At 40.4% G+C, this 24,032-nt stretch overlaps 1 protein-coding gene and 1 long non-coding RNA gene across 7 annotated transcripts in view; one reads left to right on the top strand and one right to left on the bottom strand.

Annotated features, from left to right (window-relative positions):
• MRPS27 (mitochondrial ribosomal protein S27) overlaps positions 1-24,032 on the top strand; it is a 118,187-nt gene that overhangs the window by 25,369 nt on the left and 68,786 nt on the right. For all 6 annotated transcript variants that reach the window (XR_014061784.1, XR_014061783.1, XM_081518536.1 and 3 more), the window contains exon 4: positions 130-188. Coding sequence is in view for 4 of the 6 variants with exons in the window: in XM_081518536.1 (XP_081374662.1) it covers positions 130-188 (59 nt within the window). In the remaining 2 variants the exon portion in view is untranslated. The remainder of the gene's footprint in view (positions 1-129; positions 189-24,032) is intronic.
• LOC145516824 (uncharacterized) overlaps positions 8,242-24,032 on the bottom strand; it is a 47,958-nt gene continuing 32,167 nt past the window's right edge. Inside the window, exon 2 of the long non-coding RNA XR_014061791.1 lies at positions 8,242-9,057. This is a non-coding gene — a long non-coding RNA (uncharacterized LOC145516824). The remainder of the gene's footprint in view (positions 9,058-24,032) is intronic.

Here is a 24,032-nt window from a genome sequence, read left to right as displayed (position 1 = left end):
GTGGAGCCACACTACATGAACCCTGTCCTAATGAAAATGACTGGTTTATTTTTAAGGTCAGTATGTGACTTAGGCTCAATATATGACATAATTTGTATTCAACCAAAGGTTTCTTTTTCCATCTTTCAGTTTGTGGACAACATTTCATCTCGAGAAGAGATAGACCATGCAGAGTATTACCTTTACAAGTAAGTTTTTCATTTCGTTTGACTGTATAGTCTCGTTTCACATCCCTTTTTAATAACGAAAGATCATAAGTACTGTATATGATGTTCAGTATCTTGCTTTTAAAGTTTGTGCTTTGGCGAACTTTCCATATCAGTGTGTAGAGAGCGTAGTCATTTTTTTTTTATAACTGCATCATATTCCATACTATGGATATGTTACGTGATTTATTTTTGGTTGTGCTTGGTCTTCATTGCTGTGTTTAGATTTCCTTTAGTTGTGGTGAGTGAGGGCGACTCTTCACTCTGGTATGCAGGCTTCCCGTTGTGATGACCTCTCTTGTTGTGGAGCACAGGCTCTAGGCATGCAGGCTTCAGTAATTGCAGCATGTGGACTCAGTAGTTGTGGTTTGTGGGCCCTAGAGTGTGCAGGCTCCACTAGTTGTGGCTCATGGGCGTAGTTGCTCCAAGGCATGTGGAATTTTCCTGGACCAGAATTGAACTCGTAACCTCTGCATTGGCAGGTGGATTCTTATCCACTGTACCACCAGGGAAGTCCTGAACATGTTATTTAAATCAGTTCCCTACTGTAGGGCCTTTGTGTTGTTTTTACTTTTTGTATGATGTACAATACAACCATTAATAATCTTTTACATATGTAATTTTGCACACAGTTCTCATAAGTATGTATATTTAATATATATATGTAGATGTAATGATACATATATATTGACATATATACGTATTTAGTTTCAATAACTTTTGCCAAAGCTTGCCCATCAGAGGTATTTTCATACTACTGGATTTTTGTTACTCTGATGGAGAGAAAAATATGTCTGTCTATCTCTTCTCTCCCTTTTTTATTTAGCTGGAAATACACTTTTTAAGCCCCATTCAGCACCTATTTTCTTTTTTTTTTTAATTTTAAGCTTTATTTTATATTGGGGTATAGCTGATTAACAATGTTGTGATAGTTTCAGGTGAACAGCAGAGGGACTCAGCTGTACATATACATTTATCCATTCTACCGCAAACTCCCCTCCCATCCAGGCTGCCACATAATATTGAGCAGAGTTCCATGTGCTATACAGTATATCCTTGTTGGTTATCCATTTTAAATATAGCAGTGTGTACATGTCCATCCCAAACTCCTTAACTATCCCTTACCTCTGGAAGCCATAAGTTCGTTTTCTAAGTCTGTAAGTCTTCTTCTGTTTTGTAAGTAAGTTCATTTGTATCATTTCTTTTTAGATTCCACATGTAAGAAATTCAGATGATATTTCTCCTTCTCTGTCTGACTTACGTCACTCAGTATGACAATCTCTTGGTCCATCCATGTTGCTGCATATGGCATTCTTTCATTCTCTTTAATGGCTAAGTAACATTTCACTGTATACATGTACCACGTCTTCTTTATCCATTCCTCTATCGATGGACATTTAGGTTGCTTCCATGTCTTGGCTGTTGTAAACAGCACTGCAATGAACACTGGGGTGTATGTTTCTTTTTGGATCATGTTTTCCTCCAGATGTATGCCCAAGAGTAGGACTACAGGGTCATGTGGTAGCTCAATTTTAGTTTTGTAAGGAACCTCCATTCTGTTCTTCATAGTGGCTTTACCGGTGTACATTTCCACCAGCAGTGTAGGGGGGTTCTCTTCTCTTCACACCCTCTCCAGCATTTATTATTTGTGGATTTTTTGATGATAGCCATTCTGGCTGGTGTAAGGTAGTTTTGATTTTGCATTTCTCTAATAGTTAGCAGGGTTGAACATCTTTTTGTGTATCTCTTGGCCATATGTATGTCTTCTTTGGAGAAATGTCTGTTTAGGACTTCTGCCTATTTTTTGATCGGGTTGTTTTGATGCTGTTAAGCATCATGAGCTCTTTGTAAATTTTAGAGACTAATCCCTTGTCAGTCACATCATTTGCAAATATTTTCTCCCAATCTGTGGGTTGTCTTTCCATTTTGTTTATTGTTTCCTTTGCTATACAAAAGCTTTTGAGTTTAGAATTTTTATGGTGACACAAAAGACGCTGAATAGGCAAAGCAAGCTTGAGAAGGAAAAATGGAGCTGGAGGAATCAGGCTCCTGGCTTCAGACTACACTACAAAGCTACAGTCATCAAAACAGTATGGTACTGGCACAAAAATAAAAATATAGATCAATGGAACAGGGTAGAAAACCCAGAAATAAATTCATGCACCTGTGGTCAATTAATCTATGACAAAGGAGGCAAGAGTACCCGATGTTGGAAAGACAGTCTCTTCAATAAATGGTGCTGGAAAAACTGCACAGTTGTATGTATAAAATGAAATTTTTTAAAGATCATTCTTTAACACCATACACAAAAATAAGCTCCAAATACATGAAAGGCCTAAATATGAGACTGGACACTATAAAACTCCTAGAGGAAAACGTAGGCAGAACAGTCTCTGACATCGCAATAATTTTTTTTTTTTGATCCATCTCAGAATAATGGAAATGAAAACAAAAATAAATGGGACCTACTTAAGCACTATTTTCAACTAACACTATTCCAAAACTTTTTCTACATTGCCACATTTACTTCATTTTTTCTCACAACTGTAACAATTCCCCTGAACCTCAGATATACTCACCCCTGTCTACAAAGAAACATGTTCATTAAAGCACCATCTATATCACTAAAACCTGGAATAACCTAAAGCTCATTAAGTAAAAGATTGATCAAATAAATTATGATTTATTCTTGTAGTTGATTTTTCATCTATCAAATAACTGTCAAAGTGATACCTTACAACTGACTTTTCATGTGATTCCTTATTGTGATTTTAAAAGCCTGATTTATGATTTGTTCCAGTTCCTAGGCAGCAAGAAAAGACTCAGATTGAAATTTAAAACATTTACTGTAAGTGTTGCATTAGAATTTCCATTTGATCTTAACTTTGTTTTGATCAAGAGAGTTTTCAGTTATTTCCATCTGGGTATATTTTTTAAAGCCTTTTTTAGATTAATCAAAATGTATCCAATTTTTTCATATGTGATATTGCTAACTAGCAATGAGACTTCTTTCTGTTTTCTTTCTGAATTGGGTAGATTCTACCATCATTTTGGTGTTTTCTATTTAAATATAAATTTCAAGTAGATGAGATTCCTAACCTTAAATTATTTTAAATCTAAGATTGCCTTTCACAGTATCCTAAGTTTAAATTCTAGGTCCTGAAATCATAATTGCAAGTGTCCCCCTACCCTTCCTGGGCCTGGTGGCTCTGATAGTAACGAATCAGCCCGCATTGCAGAAGACCTGGGTTTGAGCCCAGGGTCGGAAAGATCCCCTGGAGAAGGAAATGGCAACCCACACCAATATTCTTGCCTGGAGAATTCCATGGACAGAGGAACTTGGTGGCCTACAGTCCCTGGGGTCGCAAAGAGACATGACTGAGCCACTAACACTTTTTTCCTACCCTTCATTAAGATAAACACAAATGAATTCCTTGGTGAGAGCAAGGAATCCACCTTCCTTTAGTGGATCTTTGACACTGTAGGGCTCCTTTGGTAGTTGTTTTTCCTCTGGTGAAAGGTGCATTTGAGCTAGCACCTTTGTTTGCTTTGTTCATGAGAAAATGCAGAAAATAGTTCCAACTTATAAATAGGAACCATTTTTAGAATTCCATTCAAGACATAGTGCCGTGGTCTTAGAAGAAATATGTCCGAAGTTTACCTCTACCTCTGAAGCATAGAACTGATTTCAGCATGTGTTTACTGAGTACCCATCATGTGCCCAGAATTTGTCCAGCGTGTTGGGCATGTAATGATGACTAAGTTAGACACTGTTCTTGTCTTCATACATTCAAGTTTAACTGAGAAATTTCAGTCCTCCAGAAAGACCTTCTGTGATTAATTCTTCATATCATGTCCAGTTTTGTGAGACCTGGAGTCTTATTGAAAGTCATAACATCTCTATTTCCTATTTTTATTTAGGTCATGTAGGATACTCTTGTTCTTGTCCATCTTCAATCTAAGCCATTGTTTAATTTGACATTCCATCCTTTGCTTAATCAAAACTAGTGTTCTCACCATGACTTAATCACTCTTTTATTTCTGTTCTTTCTCCTCCATTGCCACGAAAATACAGCTCTATTCTACTCAGCTTTTTTTTTAAAGAAACATCCTTGTGACTTAGTGATATTACTGTTGTCTGTGTGTGAAACTTGGTACAGCGCCATAAAGCTGCATCAGATTTAGATGATGGAGGTTGGCCAGTGTTTGTTCGTCAGCTAAGTATCATCTGCTTTCCAGCCTTAGAGGATATACAATACACAGTAATACCTCAGCAAAGTTACAGGTCATGTTCTGAACTCTTGGGGTTTCTCTCCTTTAATTGAAACCAGGATGTTAATCCTGAGGACCCCAAGAGCCTGTGGGATTTCCACCAGTTAGGTCTCCAGCATGTATGGTTGCATTGCCTAGCATTTTCACTTGGGTGTCATCTCAGAGTAAACAGTGGAGGATATGGAAACATAGGAGCAATTTATTACTCCTGCAACTAACACTCTCTTGTTTGGCCTGGAGGATTTCTCATTTCACAGGAGGTATCTTCTTTGAGGGGAAGGTTGACTGCCACCTCTGTCACTGGTGCAAATTGTTTCCTGCCTCAGCCTATAGAGACCAGGCTCTGCAAGCAGAGTATGATGGCTGCATCCCCACATCTTTGGTGATCAGATCTTCCCAGTGATTACATAAAGGGTAAGAGAGGTAGAGAAGTTCGAAAACCTGGAGTGGTCCATGGAGAACTGGTTGAACATCTGCCATTAAGTCAGATGCACAAGGAACTGCATGGTTCCAAGCCCCACAGTTGAGGGTGTTTATGGCACATGCCAGCATGTTAACCATCCTCTCATCCCAGCAGAGACTCAGCCTTTGAATCTCCTGAAGTACACAGGTTTAAAAGTTTGGGGGCATCAACATTAAAGAGTCCCAAGCATCTTTTAAGGAGAAGTACAGAGGCTGCTCTTGAGATAGCAGGAAAGTGAAAGTGAAAGTTGCTCAGTCCTGTCCGACTCTTTGTGACCCCATGGACAATATAGTCCATGGAATTCTCCAGGCAAGAATACTGGAGTGGGTAGCCTTTCACTTCTCCAGGGGATCTTCCCAACCCAGGGATCGAACCCAGATCTCTCACATTGCAGGCAGATTCTTTACCAGCCGAGCTATCAGGGAAGCCTAAGAATACTGGAGTGAGTAGCCTATCCCTTCTCCAGCGGATCTTCCTGACCCAGGAATCAAACCAGGGTCTCCTGCATTGCAGGCGGTTCCTTTACCAACTGAGCTATGCGGGAAGCCCCAAATAGCAGGAAGGAGAGCAAATATTCAACCACCCCTATTCGGGCCCCTAGCCTCCTCTCTGAGGGCCCACAACCTTTTGACCAACTTCTGCCCTGCTACTTGTAAGAAAAAAAATGCAAATACTAAGGAAAGGGAAATCATGCTTTAAAGAAAAGAATAATGTGAACTAAAGATGATTAATTCAGTTAATTCTAGGAGCCGTATAGGTTGACAATAAAGAAATTAAAAAAAAAAAACTTGATAATACTCTACAACAAATCCAAGAGTAAAAATGAGTAAAATAGTGAAAAAGCTAAATTGAAGTAAATAAAATATGAAAGCTAAGAAACAAGAGAACAAAACCTGCTAAGAACTGTTGGGCTGTGCAAAATAAACATGATTAAAATAAGAGAATAAAAAAGTAAAAAGAAAAATAAATCAAGATAAGAAAGACTTGAGCCGGGGATTTCATAAACTGTGTATAATGTGTCTGGGAGGTTAGGACAGTAGGCACAGGCCTGCTGTTGCAGGATACTGTCAGCAGGCTGAGTGATAAATCCCTTCATGAGTGGTTTGCAAACTCCTCCAAGGAGCCTTCGAGCTGGTCCCTCACAGGGGCCTCAGTGCAAGGCTTGGAGAGTAGGAGGCTGTGAGGACAGGCCGGGCAGCTCTGCCCCCAGCCCTTGGCTGCTGCTTCAGCCAGAAAAGCTGTGCCTCCAGCTGCCTTATGGCTCATGTTGGCGGGAGAGAATTCAAGGGGGAGGTCTGTGAACCTAGATGAGAATAAAATTACATTCTTATTTTCACTCACCTTCCAGTAATATTTAGCATTGCCTTCCGTTGTGAATATTGACAGCAGACTACAGTACTGTTAGTAGTGTCTTTCTCATCAGTAAAGATTTTTTTTATATTTTTTTATATTGATTTTCTTATATCTCATTACATTTGTTTCCAGTATCTTGACAAATTATGCTCATCACTGCCTAGAACTTGCATTTATAATTAAACTGTTGCTGGCTAGTGTTATTTCCTTTATTAATGGAGAAGCACATGTGACCATATCTCAGGGACTTTTTGATGTTTTGATAATTCTGTTTCACTATAACTGGTTTCTTTAGTAATCCTGTGTTCAAAACATTATTCAAGAAGGTGTCGTCAGACTGCCTGAGAGTTCATGCTGCAAAAAAATGTTACAAACCTCACTGTGAACACCTTTTGCTGCTGCTAAGTCGCTTCATTCGTGTCCGACTCTGTGCGACCCCATAGACGGCAGCCTACCAGGCTCCCCTGTCCCTGGGATTCTCCAGGCAGGAATACTGGAGTGGGGTGCCACTGCCTTCTCCTGTGAAGACCTTTTACTTGGACTTATTCCTGCTTCTTCCCCTAGGCCTTTTGAAGTTTTCTAGTTCTTTTTTCTTTTTTTTTTAAATAATTTTATTTATTTATTTTTGGCTGTGCTGGGTCTTTGTTGCTACACTCAGGCTTTCTCTAGTTGCGGGGAGCAGGGGCTACTCTAAATACAGTGTGCAGGCTTCTTGTGGTGGCTTCTCTTGTTGCAGAGCACAGGCTCTAGGCACAGGCCTTCGGTAGTTGCAGCACATGCACTCAGTAGCTGCGGCTCGCAGGCTCCAGAGCATGGGCTTAGAGGTTGTGGTGCATGGACTTAGTTGCTTCACACCATGTGGGATTTTCCCAGTTAGGGATCGAACCCCTGTCTCCTGCATTGGCAGGCATAGTCTTTACTACTGAGCCACCAGGGAAGCCCCTGTTGAGAAGAAGCCTTTCTTCTCTTATTTTAGGTTAAACCTTCTAGAGGAAGATAGGCATATGGGTGATATGTGTAAAGTTTAGATACAGCCAGTCTCTTGTCTCCCCACTGGAGCAGAAGAAGTTTGGTGAAAAGTGAGATTTGGGGAGGTCCTGAGATGCTGTCCAAGCAGTGCTAGGATGGGCTTGGGCAAGAACACCTCTGCTTGATTGTAGTATCATCACCACTTGCCCCGCTCCAGCCCCAGGTTGCAGAGAAGCCGCAGTGTTCCGCCCACAGTAGCAGCAGAGAAAAGGAAGAGCACAGCCCAGGACAGCTGAGAGGAGGAGGCTGCTCAGTGCTGGTGAGCATGAGAGGGTGACTGCCGATTCATGCCCTGCGTTTGTTAAGTATAATTTTATATGTCCTGTGTCAGTAAAAGGAATTCAACGAATTTTTTTTTTCCCCTTGGGCAAAAGATTAATTTCTGCTTTCTGCCCACATGCCCTCTCATTGGCTTTTGAAGAAAAGGGGCTTCCTCCCTTTTACCTTAGTATTAGTGCTGCTAAGAATCTGATCTGCATCTTGATTTACTGACTCAAGAGACTAAGGCATGGAGATTCACTGAGCACACTCAGCATAGAGGGTGTGCATGGAAGCCGTGTCTGTCCTGCAGTGAGAAGGGAAACCACGAGGGTGAAATGTCAACAGTGGGACAGGGCTAGAAAAACCAAGGCAGTGCTTTCCCAGCTCAAGAATCGATAAGAATTTCAGATGAGGCTACAACTTTTTTTTAAGAAAACTGAGGCTGAAAGAATTCCATGGAAACCAGAGTGGGAAGGCAGTGTGTCTGTCCTGGGCCACCTGATCAGTAGTTCTGAGCTCAAGACTCTCCAGGTTAGTGTGCGCTGCCCACATGCAGACGGGCGAGCCCTCAGGCAGGCTCTGTGTCTCCCTTTCAGGAGGTAAGACTGCGTGTCATCGGCGAAATTGTGGCACCAGTAAAAGATGTTGCTCTCGCGGTTTATAACAAGCTTTAACAGTGGCTGTATTAGTATTTGATTACTGCATTAACAGAATGCAGACCCAAGCCATAAAAATTCCTTCTTTCTGTGAGACATCCTCCTCTTCACTGAGGATGTTTGCAAATTGCATTTTTAAAGGCATATTTAGACTTCCAAATCATTTTATGACGGTGGCAGTTTAGAGCTGCATGAAATTAAACTTGCTTCTTTTACTGTTTGTGCATCAATAATCTAAACTGATAATTTAATCTGCAACATAAATGGTCAGTCCTGAAGGATAAGTGATAGAAATTTCTGACATCTACATAGCATTTTCTATTTTAAGAATACATTTTTTAAAAAGGTAGCCTTTCAGGTTTTAGCAAAAATGTCGGGAATGCCACACTAATTGTCACACAGTGAGAAAAGATCGCTGCAGAGCTCCATGAGAAGGTCTGTTTTTCTCAGAATGCAGCTCTCTGTTGTCATGGAGAGTGGCATGCCACCCATTAATGAGAGGAAGTCAAGGCTGCATGGCAGGCAGTGTGCTGCCAACATTTTCATCCACGCTGTACCTGGGCCTCCGGCATCTTTCATCCACGGCTTAACTGACCTGGCATATACCAGGCGTCCCCAGTTGGAGACGGATGGCAGGTCAGGAACAGCTCGGGCAAGGCAGATGGCAGCCTGCACGTCTCCAGGTCCCAGGTTGGAAGCCAGCCTTGGAAGGGAAGGACCAAAATAGCTTCATTTTTCAATAAGCAAAAATATCCACATGGTTCCTTAGAAGGTGAGTACACTACCCCAGGCCTAGGTTGTAAGAATCCATTTCTGCCTGTAGGAAGAGGGAAACGTGGGAGTTGATTAGGAAGGAACACTGTTCATGAGTTAAGCAGTAGTCATTTTTCTTTGAGGGCATAGAGATTGTGTTTTATAGCACTAAAAGGAAATTTAAAATCTTTCTGTTAGCATACTGCCAGATCTCATCATGTTTGAACATTATTAAGGAAAGAGCAAAGAGCCCAAGGGGCAGTAAATGAGTCTTAGAGCATTTTTTAGAAACAGTTTCATACTTTAAATTGCCAAGTGCTTTATTTAGTTCTTATTTGCTCATCCTTACCACAGGCCTGGGAGAGAGTTAACCGTTAATGGCTCTGCATGAGAGGATACCAAATTGTCAGGAGCATCATCCACGCCTTGCCAAAGTCCTGTGGAGACTCCACTCCTGACTTTGCACTCTCTCCCTGTACTGATCTTGTTATTTCAGCCTGGAGCATGGTAATAGGAGTGTAGAGGTAACCTTCAAGGGTGTTTTCCTGGCTTTGGTTCTGACATTCCACCCAGCTTGCCCAGAGTGATCTCACACATTGCTCTCTGATTTCTCTGCGGTAATGAATGGGTCCCTGGAGGCCCTTAACCTCAGAGTCCAAAGCAATCTCTGCTGCTGCCGACATCTGTGGACAGGTCTTTGTAGAGACATATGCTTTCATTTCTTTGGGATAAATATCTATGTGTGGAAGGCTGGAGCATGTGGTAGGTAGACATTCCAGAGTGTTCATACCATTGTCCAATCCCAACAGCAATTCCGGGGCCTCCGTATTTTTGCAGAGTTAACCATGCTAGCATGTGTTTAATGGTATCTCACTGTCACTGTGGTTTTAATTTATATAAATATTTGCCTGATAATCAGTAATATTGAACATCTTTTCATGGGCTTATCTTCAATCCTTGTAACTCCTCGGTGAAGTATCTGTTTAAATCTTTTATCGCATCTTTAATTGAGTCTCATGTTTTCTTATTATTGAGTTTTGAGAACTTTTTCTCTTGTAATTTCTCTTTTTATTCACTAACAGTATTTTTCAAAGAGCAGTTTTTATTTTTGATGGAAGTCCAGTTATTGATAGTTTTTTCTGTTCTAAATTGTGCCTTTGGTGTCAAATGAGAAAGCTTTGCTTCACTCAACATCACAGAGATTTTTCTCTTGTGTTTTGTTTGAGAAGTTTTACAGTTTTAGGTTCCACGGTTAGGTCTATGATCCATTTTAAGTTATTACTTTTTTTTATATGGTATGAGGTAAGGGTCCAAGTTAAATTTTTGGCATAAGAATACCTAGTCCTGTCAGAACCATTTGTTAAAGACTATTCTTTTTGCACTGAACTATCTTTGAATCTTTGTCAAAAATCAGTTGAGTATAGATGAGTAACTCTCTTTCAGAGGTGTTTTGTTCCTTTGATCTCTATTCCATTTCCTGTCTTTTTTTCACCCCTTTGGCCGCTCTGTACAGCATGTGGGATTTCAGTTCCCTGACCAAGGGTAGAGTGCATGCCCCTTGCAGTAGAAGCGTGGAGTCCTCACCACTAGAGTACCAGGGATATGTCTCCGTTGTCTCTCTTGATGCCAGTACTACACTATCTTTATGGTTGTCTTTTATAGCCAGTCTTAAAATTAGGTAGTATAAGGCTTCCAACTTGGTTCTTTTCTTTTTTCAAAGTTGTTTTATCTAGTCTTTTGCATTCCATATCAATTTTAGAATCACGGTGTGTATCTGTGTATGTTCACACATACATACATACATATTAATAATAAGGAAATTAGGAGCAAGATCAATTCCAGAAATATGTATTGAATGCCTAGTATATGGTGATGGTTTAGTTGCTAAGTCATGTCCGACTCTTGCAACCCCATGGACTGTAGCCCACCAGGCTCCTCTGTCTGTGGGATTTTTTAGGCAAGAACACTGGAGTGGGCAGCCATTTCCTTCCCCAGGGGATCTTCCGACCCGGGGATCAAATCTGGGTCTCCTGCGCTGCAGGCAGTCTACTGCATCACACACAGATTTTTTTACCGACTGAACCGCCAGGGAAGCCCAGTATATATTTAGAAATAAGATAGAGGAAAGATTATAACGGATATGAAGTGAGATTGCTTTTGTGAAAGTCAGTAATCACTCTTTTTCCATCGAAGACAAATTGAAACTGTCCTGACAGAATTTCGGATTTCAAGTCTGTAAGACAAATGATTCTCATCTCTGTTTATAAAGGAAGTTCTGAAGCCAATAGAAGGTTTAAGAGAAGTACTTTTTAATTTGCCAGAACTGTGGTATGTTCAAAGGAAGGATATGAATCACTACAATCAGAAAGTTTATAAATTGGCTGGGGATAACTAGATATAATAGAGTGGGGTGAGAACTAACTTTGTGGGGATTTACAGGGGCCTACCCGGGAGTAAGGCAGATTATAGAGAACAGCATGCTGGAAGCATCATACATTGCTAGTAGATATGTAAATTGGTACAACTTCCGTAGAGAGAACTTGGGCAACATTCCTTGACAGTTCAGTTGGTAAAGAATCCAATGCAATGCAGGAGACCTGGTTCAATTCCTGGGTTGGGAAGATCCCCTGGAGAATAGATAGGGTACCCACTCCAGTATTCTTGGGCTTCCCTAATAGCTCAGCTGGTAAAGAATCCGCCTGCAATGTGGGAGATCTGGGTTCTGTCCCTGGGTTGGGAAGATCCCCTGGAGAAGGGAAAGGTTACCTACTCCAGTATTCTGGCCTGGAGAATTCCATGGAGTGTCCATGGGGTTGCAGAGTCCATGGGGTCACAAAGAGTTGGACATGACTGAGCAACTTTCACTATCAAAATTATGAACACACATATCCTTTGACAAATAATTTCACTTCTCAGAACACCTGACACGCTGTATACATGTGGAATAATATCCGCTACAAACAGATTATGTCCATCAATATATATTGATGTGTATATTAGTTTTTCAAAAAGTACTTTTAGAAAGAGCCTCAAGATTATTCCCTGGAGGCTTAGACAATAAAGAATCTGCCTGCAATGCAGAAGACCTGGGTTCGATCCCTGTGACAGGAGATCCCCTGGAGAAGGGAATGGTAACCCATTCCAGTATTCCTGCTTGGAAAGTTCCATGGACAGAGGAGCATATTTTGGGGGCCTTCCCTGATGGCTCAGACCGTAAAGAATCTGCCTGCAATGCAAGAAACCCAGGTTCAATCCCTGGGTTAGGAAGATCCCCTGGAAAAGGAAATGGCAACCCACTCCATTTTCTTGCCTGAAGAATTCCATAGACAGAGGAGCCTGATAGGCTGCAGTCCGTGGGGTCACAAACAGTCAGACACAGCTGAGCAACTAACACTTCTGCAAGATTGTTAGTTGTCAGTAGATTCCTGAGCAGCGTGTATCATAAAAGTATTTCAAGAACATTAGTAACAGTAAATTTTGGACTGAAAGAGATTAAATGTTGGAGGGAAATTTATTGTCTATACTTAAGGTGATAAAAGGCCTGTCTTGTAGTAGTTGACAGTGGAAATGAAGAGAGATATTTTGCACATAAGAAGGAAAAGTCAATAGGATTAGTGACAGGATGAATATAAAGTTAGAAAACAAGGAAGGTCAAAAATGAACTGAAAATTGAACCTCAGTTAATGAGGAAATATCTGGTACATTGATAGAAGTATTGGAAGTAGATTTAGAAGACAGCAAGGGGGTAGGTTTTTCTTTTGCCTCTTCATTGTTCACATGTCTATTTCCAGGTTTGCTGCACCACATCTTATGCCTACTGACCACAGACCTTTGGAGAAAGAACAACTGCAAAACATACCTACATTAGGGCCTGCCTGATATCCTGGCACCAGGATAGACTAGGTGCTCTCTAAAGTCCTTCTAACTCTCAGAATCTGTGAAGTTAAGACTTAGGAGGACTAACCAATTGTTTCTGTGTAACAAGTCCGAGCTCTAGTTGTGGATGAAGGCCAGACTTCAAGTTCAGAGACTCATCAGCTAGACCAGCGTGCCTCTTTGTGCTAGTTCTTTTTCCTAAGGCAGTCTAGGTAATAAATCAGAATATACAGTGAATACTAAATACCTCTTAACAAACAGAGTGACCTGAATTTAACTAAACCCAGAAAAACCAAGCATATGCAGAGGTTCACTAGTTAAAAATACATAGTCATGGGGAACGGAGAAGGCAATGGCACCCCACTCCAGTACTCTTGCCTGGGAAACTCCATGGACGGAGGAGCCTGGTAGGCTGCAGCCCATGGGGTTGCGAAGAGTCGGACACAACTGAGCAACTTCACTTTCACTTTTCACTTTCATGCACTGGAGGAGGAAATGGCAACCCACTCCAGTATTCTTGCCTGGAGAATCGCAGAGACGGAGGAGCCTGGTGGGCTGCCATCTATGGGGTCGAACAGAGTCGGACATGACTGACGCAACTTAGCAGCAGCAGCAGCAACAGTCATGGGGGAAAAAGTGCTAAAAAGACCCTGAAGGAATCACAATGGGAGGAGAGAGTCAGGACTTTTGTTTTCAGGACCTGTTTCCTGGGTTCACGTTGATCAGTAACTTGGAATTAACGAACCACCTGGACATCAGCTTCCTAGATGAGCAAGTGATCCTGGATCCCTCTCAAGGGACCTTACATATCTGAAACCTGTGTTTCTCAGTCTCACTGATGCAGAGATGTAGAAGTTGCTCACTCGTATGTGATTCTTTGCAATCCCATGGTCTGTAGCCTACCAGGCTCCTCTGTCTGTGGAATTTCCCAGGCAAGAGTACTGGAGTGGGTTGCCATTTCCTTCTCCAGGGGATCTTCCCAAGCTGGGGATCAAACCCAGGTCTCCCACAGGCAAACACTTTACCCTCTGAGCCACCAGGGAAGCCCATAGAGATGTAGATGTTAGACTTTTATTACCAGGAGCTTCAGACTTTGAAAGTATCAGTTCAGTTCAGTCGCTCAGTCGTGTCCAACTCTTTGCGGCCCCATGGACAGCAGCACGCCAGGCTTCCCTGTCCTTCACCAACTCCCAGAGTTTGTTCCAACTCATGTCCATCGTTGGTGATGCCATCCAACCGTCTTATCTTCTGTCGTCCCCTTTTCCTCCTGCCTTCAATCTTTCCAGCATCAGGGTCTTTTCCAATGAGTCAGTTCTTCGCATCAGGTGGCCAAAGCATTGGAGTTTCAGCTTCAGCATCAATCCTTCCAATGAATATTCGGGACTGATTTCCTTTAGGACGGACTGGTTTGATCTCCTTGCAGTCCGAGGGACTCTCAAGAGTCTTCTCCAACACCACAGTTCAAAAGCATCAATTCTTCAGTGCTCAGCCTTCTTTATAGTCCAACTCTCATATCCATACATGACTACTGGAAAAACCATAGCTTTGACTAGATGGACCTTTGTCGGCAAAGTAATGTCTCTGCTTTTGAATATACTATCTAGTTTTGTCATAGCTTTTCTTCCAAGAAGCAAGTGTCTTTTAATTTCATGGCTGAAATCACCATTTGCAGTGATTTTGGAGCCCAAGAAAGTAAGTCTGTCACTGTTTCCATTGTTTCTCCATCTATTTCCCATGAAGTGATGGGACCAGATCCATGATCTTCGTTTTTTGCACATTTAAAGTTAGCTTTTTCACTCTCCTCTTTCACTTTCGCCAAGAGGCTCTTTAGATCCTCTTTGCTTTCTGCCATAAGAGTGGTGGCATCTGCATATCTGAGGTTATTGATATTTCTCCTGGCAATCTTGATTCCAGCTAGTACTTCATCCAGCCCAGCATTTCACATGATGTACTATGCGTATAAGTTAAATAAGCAGGGTGACTATATACAGCCTTGACGTACTCCTTTCCCAATTTGGAACCAGTCTGTTGTTCTGTGTCCAGTTCTAACTGTTGCTTCTTGACCTGCATACAGGTTTCTCAGGAGGCAGGTAAGGTGGTCTGATATTCCCATCTCTTGAAGAATTTTCCAGTTTGTTGTGATCCACACAGTCAAAGGCTTTGGTGTAGTCATTAAAGCAGAAGTAGATTCAGAAGTAGTTCAGAAGTTTTTCTGGAACTCTCTTGCTTTTTCTATGATCCAGTGGATGTTGGCAATTTGATCTCTGTTTCCTCTACCTTTTCTAAATCCAGTTTGAACATCTGGAAGTTCTCGTTTCACGTACTGTTGAAGCCTGGCTTGGAGAATTTTGAGCATTACTTTGCTAGCATGTGAGATGAGTGTAATTGTGTGGTAGTTTGAGCATTCTTTGGCATTGCCTTTCTTTGGGATTGGAATGAAAACTGACCTTTTCCAGTCCTGTGGCCACTGCTGAGTTTTCCAGATTTGCTGGCATATTGAGTGCAGCATTTTAACAGCATCATCCTTTAGGATGAAGACTGAGCCACAGAGACTGAGCTAGACCTGCCTTTGAAAGTATACTGCTAAGTCACTTCAGTCGTGTCCGACTCTGTTCGACCCCATAGGCAGCCCACCAGGCTCCCCGTCCCTTGGATTTCCAGGCAAGAACACTGGAGTGGGTTGCCATTTCCTTCTCCAATGCGTGAAAGTGAAGTCGCTCAGTCGTGTCCGACTCTTAGCGACCCCATGGACTGCAGCCTACCAGGCTCCTCCGTCCATGGGATTTTCCAGGCAAGAGTACTGGAGTGGGGTGCCATTGCCTTCTCCACCTTTGAAAGTATAAGGTTATAGTTTTTGTTTAGTTTCTCATTCAGAGCCTTATTTATTTAAATAGTTGAACTGAAGTTCAGATACCTTAACCATCAATATCAAAAGAACAGCTAACAGATGTAAAATTAAACAGAAAGGATAGGGAATCACTCAATCTCTTCCAGATTTGGGAGGCAGGCTTCTTCATTTACCAAATGTACCATTGGTACATTTTTTGGTGTGAGAGTAGGGTATTCACTCTTTTGTTTTCCAGGGAACTAATTTCTGTGCTGTATATATTTGAAATTTTCCTATCAGTTTTGTCTGAAAGGCCCACAAAAATGCCTTGTCATGTACATGGGATTTAGAAAGAGAGGGCTAAAGTTGATCTATTCCAATAGCTGCAGAAACCTATGCAAGTTAAACCTAAAATCTATAGTTCCTATAAAAAGATATATCCAAAGTGTTTTCTACAGTTTCCTTTGAGCTAAAAATCTGTTTACTGGTTATTTTCATTAACTTGAAGTCATAATTATGGTGCCAGGAATTAAAGCTGTAAGACAGAGAGAAAGTATAACTGAACAGATTTCATTTATTAAACAAAGAGACTTTGGTATGGTTTTGTATTGAGGTTTGACTTAAAGATAATTAAGATCTTTTCAGGAGCTGGTGCAGTATTTAAGGAAGAGATGAGTAGATAAACAGAAGCTTCAGGAAGAGATTTTTGAGAACAGAGGTTTCAGTTGATTGCATCATGAATTTTGGGGCCAATAGCAAATGAATTCCCAAGTATTTCCAGATCCTGTGGGTGTAGACGAGAACATTTGAGAAACTAGACGTATTTGATGTGCGTTCTCTTTAGTGCTCTTGGCTCCTATCGTTTCCTTGCCAGATTTCCTATTAGGTTTGTTATTTTTTTTCAACCAGGCAAGAGTCTATTTTGAAATCTGTTCTTTTTTAATATACGTGCTGATATTAAGACAAATGTATCACCAGTTTTGTAGCTCATGATGGGCAAAGCTGGGACTTAAACCAGGTCTTCCAACACCCGGCCACCACAGCACATGAACACTGTATGTCGTGAATGCTGACTGTTTTACAGCTCCATGATGGATGCTACTCGGAGGGGAAACTTAAATTGGTCATTAGTCTCTGTTGATAAAAGCCCAGGCAGAGTTTTGATGGGAAGGACACTGAAATTATTTGTTGAAATGAGAACTTTGTGGAACTTGTACATATAGATTGTTATAATCCTCCATTTACTGACTTGGTAACAGGTAGTAACAAGTCACGCGTGTGGCCCACTTACACGGTGTTGATAGACTCCAGCCGTGATGGACTGCTGCTCCCTGAATGTGCCCTGTACTGAATTGTCTTTGCCCCTGTTTTCCCTCCATTCTCCCTCTCATCCTGCAGTCGAATACAGCCTGCCTTTTAAGATCTGTCCTGAATCCTGTTGCATCCATGAACTTGCTCTGATCTTCACCATTGGAGTGTGATTTCTCTGACCCCTTCTATGGAATGTTCTTTTATCTCTTCAGGAGTGCTTATTTAGTTTTTTCTTTTGACTAATCAAACATATGTTCTTATTTTTCTTTACTTGAGAAACAGTATAATGTATTAGATAAGAACATGACCTCTCTGGAGCCAGTCTGTCTGAATTTGAATACAGCTGTGTATGAACTGTATGATTTAGTGACTTATATTCTCTGTCCCTCAGTTTCCTCGTCCACAAAATGGGGATTAAAATAGTGCCTGTGATTTAAGATAGGTATATGAGACTTGAAGAAGTGAATACATTATGAGGTCCTTAGAACGATCTTGGGACAGAGAAGGTTGATGTTCAATTAACTAGGCTTTAGTGTTGGTTTTACTCAATTGCAACATCTTGAAGAACAGGGACTGTCTCTTTCCTATACTTCTCTCCTTAGTGAAAATGTATTTTGACTCTAGTTTAAATTTCTAAGATTAATATTCTCTCTCCATCTTCACCACTTTCACCCCAAGGACATTAAGGTAAAAAGATTATCATGGCTTAGGGATAGGGAGAAATAGATGCTTACAGGAGCATCTATGAACAAACAGGAGTAGTTAAACACCCAGATGGAAAGGACATCACATTTTTTGGAAAGCCGTCTGGCCCTAAAATAGGAAGGGCTCATATATATACACCCATATTGCTTGAGCTTTACAGCAAAGGAAAACCAGAAGGGGGCAGCGGAAAGTCACCTGCTTCCCATCTGTGGCGACAAGGAGACGCCTAAAGAAGGTGATTTCCCATTAGGAACAACCTGCACCAAAACTGATCTCTGATAAGATGTTATTGAATCGCCAATCAAGATGCAGATTAGACACAAAAAGAGAACTCTGTTCTGAAGGCTAGGAGCATGACAGAAAAACATTAAACAGTGAAATAGAAACTGAGGGACTGCTGCCGGTGATTTTAGCTCTGACACCTGTAGTACACAAGAACAGCTCAGACTGGGTTAAAGTGCTTAATGTTGTCAGCATTCTCCATTCTTTATTTTGTTTTATTTTATTGGTTTTTTTCCCCCCAGCAATAGAAACTTAGAGTTTCTCTTTATGTAGTCTATTATTATTTGGACAACCAGGCTGACCCCTGTGGCTTTACAGGATAGGTTGGAACATGAACATTTTCCATATTTTTGAAATTATGTTTAGCTTATGAAAAAGTTACATACTTTTTTCAGTTTTTATGGGAAAAAAATCACTCACTTATTAATGTGCTTCCTACCACACTTTACTACACCTTTCCATTTTATTTGTTTTAAAATATTTAACACTAACTCAGCTTTCAGCTATAAATTCAGTGTAATTCCAACTCAAGTCTCAGCAAAATTTTTTTTGGAACCTGAGAAGATCCTAAAATTCAGAGTGAAAGAGTAAAGGGCCAAAAATACTAAGACATCTTTAAGGAGATTTAAGATAAAATGATTGCTCTTCAAGGTAGATAACGAGAATTAGTAGGAAGCTACGATAAATAAGAATGAGATGGTGGATTAGACTTAGATAAACAGACTGGTACAATAGAGTAGAGAGCCCAGAAATGTATTTGTGCACATGGAAATTTGAGATGTTTTATATGTATCACAGGAGAAAGACTAGCTAATAAATGGCACTTGAACAATTGATTATATGAAAAAAGTTAATTCCTATCTCAAAACACAAATGCACACACATTTTTTTTAAAGCTAGTTTAAAACTTAAATGGAAAAGGCAAAGTATAAAATAGCTTCTATAAAAAAGTATAGGAACATATTAATATGTGTATGACTTTTTAAAATAAGACAAAATACTCATAACAGATTGATGAAATGTAATGAATTAAAATTGTAAAGTTCTATATCACAAGAGATACCATTAGCAAATTAAAAGACAAGCCAAAGACAAGGAAAAAACTCCCAATACATATAACTGGCAAAGAGGAATACATATATAGATTGATAAGATAAGAAGATAATAGAGAAATGGGTAGAGGATATTAATCAGCAATTCACAGACTGAAAAATCAGAGTGGACATAAGTATATGAAAAGGTGCTCACTCATTAGTAATTCTGTTGCAGATTAAAATGCTACATATTCTCACACTCATCAAATGTGCAAATGAAGAGTTTTGACACTATTAATTGTGGCAAAGAGGAGGAGCAGTGGGAGCTGACTGACCGCTAGTGAGGGAGGAAAGCTGTGTAGCACCTTCAAGAGCAGGTCGGCAGTGTGAGGTGAGAGTGAGGGTGGCCTGTTCTTCTCAGGATTTCAGTGGTTTGATTGGACTTGCATTAATTTTACAGATACAATAACATGGGATATTGCTTCCTTTACTTAGAGCTTCTCTTTCAGTAAACTTTAAAAATAATTGTATTTATTTATTTATGACTGTGCTGGGTCTTTGTTGCTGTGCGGGCCTTGTTGCTAGTTGCGGCAAGCAGGGGCTGCTCTCTAGCTGTGGTGTGTGGGCTTCCACTGTGGTGGCTTCTCTTGTTTCAGAGCACAGTCTCTAGGGCGCGCAGACTTCAGTAGTTGCAGCATGTGGGCTCAATAGTTGCAACTCCCGGGCTCTGGAGCACAGGCTCGATAGTTGTGGCGCATACTTAGTCTGCAGCATGTGGGATCTTCCCAGATCAGGAACTGAACTTGTCTCCTGCATTGGCGGGTGGATTGTCTACCACTGCGCCGCTAGGGAAGCCTTCATGATTTTCTAATTGCATCCTTCTGTTTGTGTTTTAGTTAGCATTCTATTGTAAGAAAGCTTGTCCTTTCCCTTCATTTCCATATGTATTCATTTATTTCTGTCATAAGGCCTCTTGATTGTATTTTACTCAGTTCTGATCCATTACTTAGTAATATTTTGATTGCCAAATTGTCCCAGATTTGGTCAGTAGGAGACCATCTCTCTTGCATTGTTCTGTTACGTCTCGCTCATTCTTTGAGCATTTTCTTATTTTCTAGCACAGGAAGATATTGTAGTCTCATCTTATACTTTACCTGCCACACTCCTGGAATTAGCCAGTTTGCCAGAGTCCTGTTCTTTTTAGAGTAGAGTGGTATTCAGAAGTCAATATCTGGATGTCAGCTGTGCTCATTGCTACTGGAGTGTCATTGTACCCAGGGATTCTCGGTGGTTACAGCTAGAAAATCAGTCTATCCAAGTCTAACAGTTCGGGTTTCATTTTGGTCTTATCCTTTACCTTATTTTGTAGCTCCCTTCTGACAGTAAGTAATCCGATTCTCATTATTAGTTCTTAGAGATGTTTTGCAGATATTTTCTCCTAATATAAGCTTTTCTCTTTAGTTTCTTAAAGGTGAGTTTTGATGAATACGCATTTTTAATTTTGATGAAATCTAATTAGCAATCTCCTATGGTTATTGTTTTCTGTGTTCTAAGTAGTATTGTCTATCCCTTGTCATAGATATTCTTCTGTTTTCTTCTTAAAAACGTTATAGTTTTAAATTGTAGGCTTAATTTAATTTTAGATCTCTAACTGATTCTTTGTATGGTATGAGATAAGTGTAAGCATTCATTTTTTTCCATATGAATTTTTCTGTTTTCTCTCTTCTTTTCCATTGATTTGTCTAATTGATTCAAATGCTAATATCACATTCTTAATTACTGTGTCCTGAAGGTAGGTACTGTGAGTCCTTCAACTTTGTTCTTTTTTCAATATTATTATGGTTATTTAGGTTCTTTACCTTCCATATACTAGAATTAGATTGTCAGTTTCTGTTACACAGAATTCCTGCTGGAATTCTGATTGGGATTTTGTTAAATCTATAGATCAGCAATATGCTTGTTGTTGTTCAGTCACAGAGTTGTGTCTGACTCTGCAACCGCATGAACTGCAGCACACCCAGGCTTCTCTGTCCATCACTATATGCCTGAGTTTGCTCAAACTCATGTCCCTTGAGTCAGTGATACCATCCAACCATCTCATCCTCCGTCACCCTCTTCTCTTCTTGCCTTCAGCTTTTCCCAGCATCAGGGTCTTTTCCAGTACTGTTTCTACAGCTATAGGGACTGTCATATGGATTATCTTCTCCATTCTGTTATAGTACTGAATTACTCTTGATTCCTTTTTAAATGTTAATCCACCTAGCGTTCTTAAGATAAATGCCCAAGAATGTATTGTCTTGATATGTACTTAGTTTATTAATATTTGGTAGACACATTTGTGTCTTTGTTGTCAGTAATACTGGTGTAAATTTCTTTGCTTGTAACATCTTTGTGTGGTTTTAGCATCAGGATTAGATGATGTCACCAAATGTATTGGAAAGTATTTTCTCCTTTTATTGTCTGAAATTTTTATATAAGATTTATATTATTTCTTCCACATTTGAAAGGATTCACCATTGAAGTCATCTGGGCCTTGAGTTTTCTTCTTAAGAAGATTTTAAATTACAAGTTAACATTTTGAACTGATACATAGCTTCTCAGTGTAGTTTTATTTTGCATTTATTTTTATTATTGGTGAAGTTGACTGGTTCTTACATGCGTAAGTATTCATATTTCTGTGAACTTATCTTTTATCCTGTCTTTTTGCTGAGTTGTTGGCCTCTTATTAATCTGTATTAATTAATCTGTATTAATCTGTGGAAAATTCTGAAAGAGATGGGAATACCAGACCATCTGACCTGTCTCTTGAGAAACCTGTATGCAGGTCAGGAAGCAACAGTTAGAACTGGACATGGAACAACAGACTGGTTCCAAATAGGCAAAGGAGTACGTCAAAGCTGTATATTGTCACCCTGCTTACTTACCTTATATGCAGAGTACATCTTGCGAAACGCTGGGCTGCAAGAAACACAAGCTGGAGTCAAGATTGCTGGGAGAAATATCAATAACATCAGATATGCGGATGACACCACCCTTATGGCAGAGAGCGAAGAAGAACTAAAGAGCCTCTTGATGAAGGTGAAGGAGGAGAGTGAAAAAGTTGGGTTAAAGCTCAACGTTCAGAAAACTAAGATCATGGCATCTGGTCCCATCACTCCATGGGAAATAGATGGGGAAACAGTGGAAACAGTGTCAGACTTTATTTTTGGGGGCTCCAGAATCACTGCTGATGGTGACTGCAGCCATGAAATTAAAAGACGCTTACTCCTTGGAAGGAAGGTTATGGCCAACCTAGATAGCATATTTAAAAGCAGAGACATTGCTTTGCCAACAAAAGTCCGTCTAGTCAAGGCTATGGTTTTTCCAGTGGTCATGTATGGATGTGAGAGTTGGATGGTGAAGAAAGCTGAGTGCCGCAGAATTGATGCTTTTGAACTGTGGTGTTGGAGAAGACTCTTTAGAGTCCCTTGGATTGCAAGGAGATCCAATCAATCCATCCTAAAAGAGATCAATCCTGGGTGTTCATTGGAAGGTCTGATGTTGAAGCTGAAACTCCAATACTTTGGCCACCTCGTGCGAAGGGTTGACTCATTGGAAGAGACCCTAATGCTGGGTAGGATTGGGGGCGGGAGGAGAAGGGGACGACAGAGGATGAGATGGTTGGATGGCATCACCGACTTGATGGACATGGGTTTGGGTAGACTCTGGGAGTTGGTGATGGACAGAGAGGCCTGGCGTGCTGCAATTCATGGGGTCGCAAAGAGTCGGACACGACTGAGCAACTGAACTGAACTGATTAATCTGTAGGACCTCTCGATGTTAGGGAATGACCTTGAATTGATGAATATTTTTCTTATTACTTTTTGGGTTTATTTTTTAATTGCTTTGTTTTATGATAGTTTCTGCTATGTAGACATTTTAATTTTGTATGTAATTCGTTTATTTTTATGACTTTTGCATCAGACTAAGAGTGACACTATGTCCCAAGAAATTTTTCCATATTTTCCATCAGTGACTGTATGCTTTTGTTTTTCATGTGTAAATATTCATCTGGAGTTTATTTTGGTTTAATTGTGTGAAGTACGGATTCATACATACACAGGCCTCCACACACGCTTAAAGCAAATAGCTTCCTAGTTAACCTAATGCCATTTATTGAATAATCCTTTTTTTTTTTTTTTTGCCTACTGATATAAAATGCTACCTTATCATGCGCTAATTTCTTATTTGGGTTTGGCTCTGTGTCTAAACTTTCTGTGTTGTTCCACTAATCCACCTTTTTATCCATTAGCACCACATTTGTTTTAAGTAAAAGTCCACAGTTCTGCCCACCTCTGCTTAACCTCCATTATTCCCTTTTCTCCTGTGTTTAACAACCTTATCAACTGAAGCGTCTTTGAAAGACCTTATTTGAATATAGATTCCATCTTTCCTCTCCCTAGTGGAGAGGCTCAAGTGATGGTTGAAAGTCTGACATGTGACCAGGACCTCAAAGAGCATTTAGGGCATCTTTGTGCAAATAAGAAAAAGACTGCCTCTTCCAGGTGGATAAATTAGAGAAAAGGCATCTTTTTCTGAAAGGTACAACCTTTTACTTGATTACACAGTTGCTAGGGCTGATTTAGTCCCTGTTCCCACCTTTGGGCCACTTTACAAAACAAAACTGTACATAACAATCTTGAAAAAATGATGTAGTCAGTGAAAGAATTAGCAAGAAAGCGTGTGCGTATTCCTTCCCCTGCCTCCTCCTTCCCATCTGAGCTGTTGGCTCCGGAGCTGGCTAGTTACATCACTCAGTAATGTGCTTCCTTAAGTGGGAGTGCTGGAGACTGGTCACACTGACTCCCTGCCTTCAGGAATGCTCAGTCAGATTGGGATGAAGCTGAACAAACCTCTCAAATGTCCATTTGACCACCCATCAATTGGAGTGACGTTGTGGGTCATCAATATAAAGGTCAAATAGAAATTACTTTTTATCTGTGCAAAAGTACATTGTTACCTCAT

This window comes from Giraffa tippelskirchi, chromosome 8 (assembly GCF_054371585.1).
Source record: "Giraffa tippelskirchi isolate mGirTip1 chromosome 8, T2T-mGirTip1v1.2.pri, whole genome shotgun sequence".
Lineage (NCBI taxonomy): Eukaryota > Metazoa > Chordata > Mammalia > Artiodactyla > Giraffidae > Giraffa > Giraffa tippelskirchi.
Note: the sequence above shows the minus strand (reverse complement) of the source record. Positions and strands in the feature narration are given on the sequence as shown.